Source organism: Neophocaena asiaeorientalis, unplaced genomic scaffold, assembly GCF_003031525.2.
Source record: "Neophocaena asiaeorientalis asiaeorientalis breed wild unplaced genomic scaffold, Neophocaena_asiaeorientalis_V1.1 scaffold102, whole genome shotgun sequence".
Lineage (NCBI taxonomy): Eukaryota > Metazoa > Chordata > Mammalia > Artiodactyla > Phocoenidae > Neophocaena > Neophocaena asiaeorientalis.
In genome coordinates, this window is record NW_020175078.1 from 3,868,682 (window position 1) to 3,880,236 (window position 11,555).

Below are 11,555 nucleotides of genomic sequence, written 5' to 3' on the forward strand. Positions count from 1 at the left end.
TTCTACAAAAAAAAAAAAAAAAAAAAAAAAAAAGTCTATCACTCCTTCTAGAAATACTTTGTTCACTTGGCTTCTGAGTCACCATGTTCTCCTGGGTCTTCTCCTTCTCACTGGTTATATCCTCTTATTCTCTTTTCCTGAGTCTTTCTCTTGTCACTTTTTAAATGAAGTATTATGCTTAGTCCTCAGACCTCTTTTCTATTTATATTCATTGCCTAAGTGATCTCATTTGGTTCTATGAATTGAAAACCATTTGTGATGACTCCCATATTTATATCTCCAGCTCTCACCTGTCCTCTAAATTGCTAATGTATATAGCTAGCTGCCTACTTGCAAATTAATAGGTGTCTCACGCTTAATGTGTTCAAAACAGTTTTTCCTTGCAATGTTTCACTTACTCATTTGCTTTAAGCCAGGCACCTTAGAATTATCCTTGATTCCTTGATTTCTCTTTCCCCTCACAACTTCTCTCCTTTTATAAGCAAATCCTGTGAGCCTTGCCTTCAGTATCAGTATTCTCTGTTTTCTTCTCACCACCGTCACATCTACCCAAGCCACCATGCCTGGACCTCCATGGGTGCCTACTAACTGTCCTCCCTTGAAGTGGCTCTCTGCCCAGCAGCCAGACAGATCTTTTAACAAATCAAATTGTTTTAGTGCCCTTCCTTCTAGTCCTTCTCTGACATTTAGAATAAAATCCAGTCTCCGTACCGTGGCCTGCAGAACCCTACACAAGCAAGCCCCTGCCCACCTCATTCACCTCTTTTCATAGCCTCTTCCCCTTGCCCGTTCTGCTTAGTGACACAGGCCTTGTCACTGTTCCTTAGACACACCAAGCATGAAGGCCTTTGTACATGCCCTTTGTTTCTTTGCCCATATTCCATCCTCCATTCTGAGGTCTGCTCAAATGTTACCTTCTCAGAGAAGTTATTCTTGCCTGGCCAGTCAAAATAGCCTCCTTCTTGCTGTCACCCCCTTACCCTGCTTTGTTTCTTCATAGTGCTTATCATTGCCTGGCAGTATAGTCTTTATTTAGGTGTTTATTTTGTCTCTCTTGTTAACATGCAAGCACCATGAGGACAGGGACTTTTTTCTTTAGCCACTGTGTCCCCAGAATCTACAGTGGTGCCTAAGTCATAGAGGGCTCAAATACTTGTTAAATGATTGAATTTTTCTGTTCAAATGGCAGAGATTGCAGTTGACTTCACAATGCTCACTATATAAATATTATAGTTGTCACATATCAGGGTTTGTCATCTGAAAAATTATTTCTCTATAGAACTAGATGAGTCTATGGTTACAGGTGTGGGGGTGTGGGAAGAACTATTCCATTCAAAATTTAATGAATAATATGTATAAAAATAAAGCTGAACTGGGGTGGTGTTGTGCTCAGAGTTGTCTGTCTAGTTAGTGGTGGGCAATGTGTTTGCATCAGGCGAGCCCTTCCCTCCCTTGTGGCCCTGGGATCAGTGTAAGATAAGATGGTCCACGCAAGAAATCCACATTTGGACACATTGTGAAATTAACTGATCTAAATTGGGCTTACTTTTTTAAGTTTGACTCACTGCCTGAGCCAACTCAGTATAGAAGACTAAGGAACTTGTACTGTGCTAATCAAATGTGCTTCCTGTGAAGGTGTGTTAGTACATAGAGTGAGTGCTTGAAAGTGTCCAATCCCTCTTAGTGGAATTAGTGCTTATACTGTGGGACTTTTCCACCTTCTTAGGATCACATCACTATTTCCTGAGTTCCTCTGTATGGGCCTTCGGTAGGAGCCTTTCTCATTTGTGGACGTATTAGACTTATAGTTAACATCATGGCTTCAAATCTGTCATCAAGTTTATTTAGCCACATGGCATGTTCTGCTTTTTTTAATTAGTTAATAGGTCAGAGGGAAAATTGTTTCTTGTTATTATCTTTAGATTCTACTTCTAACTAAATTATGAATGGATGGTATATAAAAGAGTTCAGTGGCCAATAATTAAAAATTAACGTAATATTAAGTGAAATTAAACACTTATCAGAGTGATAAACAGAATCATAAACATACTTATCAGAGGATTTTATACAATTGCATGATTGTAAAATTCATATGTTCTTTTTTGAAGTTATATTTATAAGTAGTTGATATATATGCTAGGGAACCTGATTAAAATCACAACGTCAGTTTTACTGATTTATTTCTTAATTTTTCAAAAGAAGTTTATGATATGAAAAAGTCTATATCCTAATGGGAAGGTGACTTAGCAGAAACTTGATATTGACTTTAAGATATAGTCCTTTTTCTGAGAGAGTTTCTGGGGGGAAATGAAAGAAAATGTTAGTCACAAACATTCAGAAGAAGGGTCAAGTCCAAGTCCTGTGTATCTTAGCATTCTTATAACACTGCTGGAGAACTGAGGACAAACGTTTGTGTTTCATAGGATCATGTTCTAATTGAGCTCACCCAAGCTGGATTGAAAGGCTCCACAGAAGGAAGTGAGAGCTATGAAGAAGATCCCTACTTAGTAGTTAACCCTAACTACTTGCTTGAAGATTGAGCTATTGAAAGTAACCAGAGAAACTGGCCTTCCACCTCTGGCATGGAGTCTGGGTGGAGCTCTACTAGCCAGAGAAGTGCTTCTGGGAGTGATGATTCAGGAAGATTTACACTGAGGAAGAAGAACCAAGTTGATTGCCTCATATGTCACATTCCTTTTATACCAACGCAGGTTTTATCCCTTTGTTTAGTGTGCTTCTTGCCTAAAAAAAGTTGGATTGCAATAGTGTGTCATTTCTATAACTGAGACCTTTGTTTTCATGTGTAGGAAAAGGTCTGTTGTTTTTGTTATGTGGTGTCTTACTGGAGAAATAACATTTTTCAATTGCCAACTACATTTTTTCACCAAAATAACTTTTTCTGCAGTTGTCTATTGGCTTTATTTCTATTATAAATTATTGCTTCCATTTATTCATGAATATGAGTCTTTCCCTTTTTGCTTGATTCCTGGGGCAAAGGGGTGGAAATACGGCATTATGGTAAACATTTAGGTGTAGGTTCCTGTGAGGAGAGTCCTTATAAGAATTTGTTAGTGTGAAAGCTAAGAGGCCTTGGAGATGACTTTCCAAGGTTAATTCCAGTTCTCTTTTTTTTTAAAGACAGTTTATGAAAATAAAAAGTTTATTAGACTTTTTGCATTATTCTTTAATAACTTTTATCCTAAGAGTAAGGTCTCAGAATTATTTTCTAACTGCTTTTTTAAGGGAAATACATTTTTTTTAAAGATTTTTTTTGATGTGGACGACTTTTAAAGTCTTTATTGAATTTGTTACAGTATTGCTTCTGTTTTTTCCTTTGGTTTTTTGGCCACGAGGTATGTAGGGTCCTAGCTCCCCAACCAGGGATCAAACCCACACCCCCCGCATTGGAAGGTGAAGTCTTAACCACAGGGCCGCCAGGGGAGTCCTCAATATGTCATTTTCTATATTACAGACCACCCTTAAATTTTATGGCATTTTTCCAGGAAAAGAGTTATTGCTGTTTATGATATTAATAGTCCCTGAGGCTTAGCTTTGATCAGTATGTACATGATGTAGCATTTCCTTTTGCTGCAGCTTTTGACAACAGATGATTCTGGGGCCTGCAGGGCCAGTTGGGGAATGTTTATATGTGGTATTTGAGTTCACTAATACAACCTCTCTCCACTGGTTTGCGTACAATAGGGTAAGGGAGACTGGAAATGGATAGAGAAGTTGCACAGTTAGCAGATGCAGGGTATAAGCTCCTGTGAAAACTATGTTCCTAATTAATGGAGGTAGGAGAGCCTGTTGGGACAAGGAAACTTCAGTGTACAGGATCTCAGACTTCCTGTTGAGACAGGAGAGTCTAGGATAAGGCATGGACTAAGGCAGGGACGTTCAGTAACAGGTGATAGGAAGAACAACGAGTAAAAACTCAGAAGACGGCAAGAAAGAGTTCCTTCCATGCATTGATTCCCAACTTGATAAAGAAAATGGGGTGAGGAGGTTCCGAAAAGAGAAACAGCCAGACAGAAATTTGAACTTCAATTTGATCAAATACTGAACCAAAGCAAAGTGTGAAGCCCAGGGAAGATGAGTTCCTTTATGGTGAATCTGTCTTCTCCTCCCCAATTCTGTCATTAGTGAAAGTAGGGGCTCTAAAGCAAAGTGAGGCCATTAATACAACTAAAATCAGTTTTTACCCATCTGAATAAGTGTGCTTACCTTTTCACACACCCCCTTTCTCTGCATGTTACTTGTCAGGGAAATGAAGTGGCTAATGGATGATGGAGCATGTATAAGATCTTTATGAAAAAATTAGACGAGTGTTTAGTAAGCAGATGTAACTTCTTTCTGAATAGGACGTCTTAAATATTGTAAGTTGTCAACTGATCCATAAATTTAATATATTTTCAACCAAATGCCAACAGATGTCCATCAATAAGCAAATGACTACATAAATTGTGATATAGCAATGCTCTGAGTTATGCAAACTAAAATGAGGGAAATGAAGATGTTTGAAATGGAAATATCTCTAGGACACATGGAAAAGAAAATGTGCAAATAAAGCTGTGGAGCACCTAAATATATAAAGCAAGTATTAACAGACATAGACAGCAAATATTAACAGGATAGACAGCAAAACAATAATAGCAGGGGACTTTAGTACCCCACTTTAATCAAAAGGTTAGATCATCCAGTCAGATTATCAATTAGGAAGCACTGACCTTAAATAACATGTTTAGACCAGATGGATGTAACAGACATGCAGAACATTCCATCCAAAAGCAACAGAATATAGACTCTTTTCAAGCACACATGGAAAATTCTTCAGGATAGATCATGTTAGGACACAAAACAAGTTGATACGTTTAAGAAGACTGAAATCAATATCAGGCATCTTTTCTGACCATAATGGTATAAAACTAGAAATCAACTACAAGAAGCCTAAAAATTTCACAAATATGTGGAAATTAAGCAACCTACTGAACAACCAATGGGTCAAAGAAGAAATTTAAAAATAATGAGAAATGAAAATGGAAACAACATACCAAAACTTACGGGATACAGCAAAAACAGTCTAAGAGGGAAGTATATAGGGATAAAAGCCTACATCAAGAAACAAAGATCGCAACCTAACTTGCTATCTCAGGGGGGGAAAAAATGAAGCCCAAAGTTAGTAGAAGAAAGGAAAGAGCAATGAAACTTAAGAGCTGGGTTTTTTCTTTTTAAGATGAAATTGATAAAACTTTAGCTAGACTCATAAAAAAAGCCCTCAAAATCAGAAAGGAAAGAGGAGGTGTTACAAGTTGTACCATGGAAATACAAAGAATCAGATGTTAACTGTGAATGATTGTTGGCCAACAAATTGGATAGCCTAGAAGTGGACTGCTAGAAACATACCTACCAAGATTGAATCATGATGAAATGTGAAATGTGAGTAGTCTGGTTAGTAGTGAGGAGATTGAATCAATAATCAAAACCCTCCCAACAAAAGTCCGGGACCATATGGCTTCACTGATGACTTCTACCAAACATTTAAAGAAAAATTAATACCAGTCCTTCTCAAACACTTCCAAAAAATCAAAGAGGAGGAACCACTTCCAAACTCATTTTATGAAACCAGCATTACCCTGATACCAAAGCCAGACAAGGACACCTAAAGAAAAGAAAATTATAGGCCAATATCCCTGATGTACAAAATAGATGCAAAAATCCTTAACAAAACTTTAGCAAAGTTAATTCAACAGTATGTTAAAATGACCATACAACATGATCAAGTGGGATTATTCCAGGATGCAAGGATGATTCAACATCTGAAAATCAATCAGTGTATTACACCAGGTTAACAAAAAAGGATAAAAATCATGGTCCTCTCCATAGATGGGAAAAAAAGCATTTGGTAAAATTCAACATCCATTTATGATTTTAAAAAACTGTCAACAAATTGAATATAGAGAGAAAGTACCTCAACATAATAAAGGCCATAGAGACTTTCCTGGTGGTCACCTGGTTAAGACTCTGTGCTCCCATTGCAGGGGGCCCGGGTTCGATCCCTGGTCGGGGAACTAGATCCTGCATGCCACAACTAAAAACAGATCCTGCACACGACAACAAAGATTCCATGTGCCACAACTAAGACCCAGCATGGCCAAATATTAAAAATAAAGGCCATAAATGGCAAGCCCACAGCTAATCATACTCTTGGGGATGAGACAAGGGTGCCTGCTCTCACCTCTTATTCAATATAGTATTGGAATCGTAGCCAGAGCTAGGAAAGAAAGGCATCCAAATTAAGGAGAAGTGAAATTGTCACTATTTGCAGATGACATGATGTTGCATATAGAAAACCCTAAAGACTCCACCAAAAAACTTAGAATTGATCAATGAATTCAGCAAAATTGCAGCATACTAAATCAATATGCAAAATCTGCATTTCTATACACTAATAAAAACTACCAGAAAAAGAAATTAAGGAAATAATCCCATTTACAGTTGCATAGTAAGAAAAAACATACCTAGGGATAAATTTAACCAAGGAGGTAAAAGACCTGTACACTGAAAACTATAAGAGTGGTGAAAGAAATTGAAGAAGACACAGATAAATGGAAAGATATTCCATGCTTACAGATTGGAAGAATTAATATTGTTAAAATGCCCATACTATCCAGAGGAATCTACACATTCAGTGCAATCTCTATCAAAATTTCCATGGCATTTTTCACAGAAATAGAACAGACAATCCTAAGACTTGTATGGAACCACAAAAGACCCAGAATAGCCAAAGCAGTGTTGAGAAAGAATAAAGCTAGAGGTATCATGCTTCCTGATTTCAAGCTGTATTACAAAGGTATAGTAATTAAAACATTATGGTATTGACATTAAAACATACATATAGATCAGTAGGACAGAATAGAGAACCTCGAAATAAACCCATGTATATATAGTCAGTTAATTTACAACAAAGGAGCCAAAAATATACAATAGGGAAAGACGGTCTCTTAAATAAATGGTGTTGGGAAAACTAGATCACTACCTTACACCATACACAAAAGTTAATATGGATTAAAGAGTTGGAGATTAAACCTGAAATCATAAACTTCCTAGAAGAAAACACAGGTGGTAGGTTCCTTGATATCAATCTTGGCAATGATTTTTTGGATTTGATGCTAAAGCAAAGGCAACAAAAGCAAAAATAAATAGGACTACATCAAACTAAAAAGCTTCTGCACAGCAAAGAAAACCATCAGTCAAATGAAAAAGAATGGGAGAAGATATTTGCAAATAATGTATCTGATAAGGGCTTAATATGCAAAGTATGTAAAGAATTTATACAAGATAACCATCTAAAATGGGCAGATAATCTGAATAGGCATTTTTCCAAAGAAGATATTCAGATTGCCAACATACATGAAAAGGTGCTCAACATAACTAATCATCAGGGAAATGAAAGTCAAAACCACAATGAGCTATTACATTACACCCATGAGAAAGGCTATTATGAAAAAGACAAAAAATAACAAGTGTTGGCAAGGATGTGGAGAAAAGAGAACGCTTGTGTAATATTGGTGAGAACCTCTATGGAAAACAGAGGTTTCCCAAAAAACTAAAAATAGAACTACCATATAAATCCAGCAATTCCACTTCTAGGTATTTATCTGAAGAAAATGAAAAAGCTAACTCAAAAAGATTGATGCACCCTCATGTTCATTGCCACATTATTTACAATAGCCAAGACATGGAAGCAACCTAAGTGTTCACTGATGGAAGAATGGATAAAATGTATATATATGTACAATCAAGTATTATTCAGCCCTAAAAGGAAGGAAATCTTGTCATTTGTGACAACGTGGATGAAACTGGAGGGCATTATGCTAAATGAAATAAGACAGACAAATAATGTGTAATCTGTGTGGAATCTAAAACATTTTTAGAGTAATTATTTAATGTATTCGTTTTATTTTTTTGGCTATGTCGGGTCTTAGCAGCAGCATGCGGGATATTTTCGTTGTGACACATGGGCTTCTCTAGTTGTAGTGCACAGGCTTCTCTCTAGTGGTGTGCGGGTTTTCTCTGTCTAATTGTGGCGCGAAGGCTCCAGGGTGTATGGGCTGTGTAGTTAGCGGCATGCAGGCTCTCTTGTTGAGGTGCGTGAGCTCAGTAGTTGTGGCATGTGGGCTTAGTTCCCCTGCAGCATGTGAGATCTTAGTTCCCCGACCAGGGATCGAACCCTCGTCCCTTCATTGGAAGGTGTATTCTTTACCACTGGACTACCAGGGAAGTCCCTAAAAATATATTTTTAATAAAATAAAAAATGAACTCAGGTACAAAGGCTAGATTGGTGGTTGCCAGAGGTGGAGGTGGTAGGTGGGTGAAATGGGTGAAGATGGTCAAAAGGTACAAACTTACAGTTACAAAATAAATGTCATGGGGATGTAATGTACATGGTGACTATAGTTAATAACACTCTATTTGAAAGTTGCTAAGAGAGTAGATCTTAAATGTTCTCACCACACACAAGAAAAAAATTTGTATCTATGTGTGGTGATGGAGATGTTAACTAGATTTATTGTGGTGATATGTGTGCAATATATACAATCATGTACACCTGGAACAAATATAATGTTATATGTCAATTGTATCAATTTTTAAAAATTTTAAAAAGGAAAAATGCAAGCTTTTCTTATAACTTTGTAGAAGAGACTTTTTAAAACTATGTATAAGCAGAGATGCCATAAGGAAAAAAATTAATAAATTTGACTACACCAAAGTTTAAAAATTAAAAACCAGAGCTACAGATTGGGAAAATGTTTTCTCAACCTATATACGAGAGAAAGGATTAATGTCCAGGAAAAATAAGCTGCAGATGAGAAGAATATACTATATATATGTTTCAATAGCTATATATTTTCTCAGTTTATAATGGGAAAAAGGTTATTTCCCAAAATGGATACAGAGCTGATACAAATCAATTTTAAAAATCATTCAAAATTATAAACACACTAATAATTTGATAATATTATAATAGCATTGGTGGGTTTGTCTGGAATTTGATGTTGTAATGCACTACTGATAGGAGTATAAATCGGGACACTCCTTTGAGGGAAAAATTTGTCAGTACCATTAGAAGTTAAAATATAACTGACTACCCTATTACCCAGCAATTGTACTCTTCAATATTTTCCCTGAAGAAATAACCTATACATGTATAGAAAAAGGCATATACAATGACATTCATTGTGACATTGTGACACTGAAAATGGAAAATAACCTAAAACCTAATCAACAAAATAATGATTATGCAAGGTCACACAGTGCAGCTTTCAAAAAGAATAAGATATATCAATATTTGCACAATGTGAAGATCTCCAAGTTGTGCTATATGGTAAAAAGACCAGTTGTAGATCAATACTCACATTATAGTACCTCTTATTTTGTAAACTTGTTAGGTAAAAGTATATTCTTTATGTACATACACATGTAATAAATGGTGAATACTTTTTAGGAAGTAGCTGGGATTAGGTATAAGGCAAATGGAACTATTATCTAAATTTTGGGGATATTTATGAGAATGCATTTATTTAATATTTCTATAATTAGTATAATATGCTTTTAGAGAGATAATGATTATAAACACAGGAATCTGAAAAATGATACATTTATATGAAGCTGTCAGGGCCACCTTGAAAATTCCACTAAGTGAAATAAAACTTTCCATTAAAATGAATATATATATACATTTCCAAGACAATTCTAGGAAAAAGAATGATAGAAGAGGCCATGTCCTATCATAAAGTGAAAAGTACTACGCTACACAGGTATAAAAATTAAAATACTGCGGTACTGGCACAGGAATAGATAGACAAGGAGTAGAAAGTCTAGAAACACATGTCTAGATAGATATTTCATTTCTGATAGTTGGCATTTCAAATAGTGGGGAGAGAATGGCCTATTCAGTAACCCATTAGAAATTGATAAACCCTACCACACAGCACAAACAAAGTTAAAATTCAAGATGGGCTAAAGATCTAAAGATTAGAAACAAGAATATTAAATAATACATTTGACACAAGCTTTCAAAAATATGGTACCAAGTAATGTATTTTGAAGGACACTATAAACCAAATTTTAAAACTAACACTAGGGGGAAGTTTTTTTTTCTATCACATTTTAATACATGATATCCAAACTCTATTAAGAGTTCTTATATCAATAATAAGTTAAATAATAAAAATGTATAAAGGATATAAAGAAGAAAAACAAGTAGCCAATTAACCTGAAAAGCTACCCCTCTAAACAGAAACAAGTGTCCAAAATATGAAGTTTTATAACAGGTGTGAGCAAACCAGAGAGATTTAGACACACTTCTAACTGTAGGTAGGATTTAAATTTGAAGAAGCCTGTTTTAGAAGACATTGGATTACAATAAAAATTCCAAATGGGCATGCCATTGAGTCAGCAACTTAATTTCTAAGAATCTATCTTAAAGAAAAGAAATGTGGACAAAGATGTATAACTAAAGATACAGATATTAATTTGCAACATATTAAAATTAAGAACCAACCAGTGTTCAATACGCAAGAGGTTAAACTATGGTACAACCTTACTGTGGAATGCTATGCATCTGTTAAAAAGAAGTGGGTCTACATATTCTGGTATAAACAGAGCTCCAACCACTATTAAGTGAAGGAAAATAAAAAGCAACTGAGGAACGCTACATAAGACATAATTCCATATATGTTAAATTATATATTTTAAATGTTATACACATATATGTTTGCATTATATATATGTAATAATAACTATCATTCAGTTGCATTGTTCTTAATATGCTAATGAGTGACCTCATTTAAATCTCACAACCTATCTATCACCATTATACAGATGAGGAAACAGGCACAGAGAAATTTAGTAACTTTTGCCAGATGAGATTTAAACACTGGCATTCCAACTCCTGAACAGCCATTAATATGTACAGAGAAAGGAAACTGGAAGGAAGCACAGTGTTGAAAGTGATTACCCTATGAAGGGAAGGGAAGAGGGGAATTAGTAAGTTTTCATATATATTTCTGTATTGTTTGAATCTTTTACAAAATGTGTTCATCATTTACTTACATATTTTTATTTTTTTTATTTTTTTTATTTTTAAGATTTATTATTTATTTATTTTTGGCTGCATGGGGTCTTAGTTGCGGCACTTGGGATCTTCACTGAGGCATGCGGGATCTTCTGTTGTGGCACGTGGTGTCTTCATTGCGGCTCCCAGGCTTCTCTCTAGTTGTGGCATGCAGGTTTTTCCTCTTCTCTAGTTGTGGTGCGCTAGGCTCCACGGCACGTGGGCTCTGTAGTTCGTGGCACACGGGCTCTAGACGGGGCGCAAGAGCTCAGTAGTTGTGGCGTGCAGGCTTAGTTGCCCTGTGGCATGTGGGATCATAGTTCCCTGACAAGGGATCGATCCCGTGTCCCCTGCCTTGTAAAGTGGATTCTTTACCACTGAACCACCAGGAAGTCCCTACTTTTTTTTTTTTTTTTTTTTTTGGTTCTTGTTTGGTTTT

The 11,555-nt window shown here is 36.0% G+C and overlaps 1 protein-coding gene across 1 annotated transcript in view; it reads left to right on the forward strand.

The window, feature by feature from the left end:
* The window catches only part of MCM6 (minichromosome maintenance complex component 6), a 44,456-nt gene extending 41,290 nt beyond the window's left edge, over positions 1-3,166 (forward strand). The window contains exon 17 of the mRNA XM_024764125.1: positions 2,424-3,166. Coding sequence (XP_024619893.1) covers positions 2,424-2,540 — 117 coding nt within the window. The 3' untranslated portion in view covers positions 2,541-3,166. The remainder of the gene's footprint in view (positions 1-2,423) is intronic.
* Positions 3,167-11,555: the final 8,389 nt, after the last annotated feature.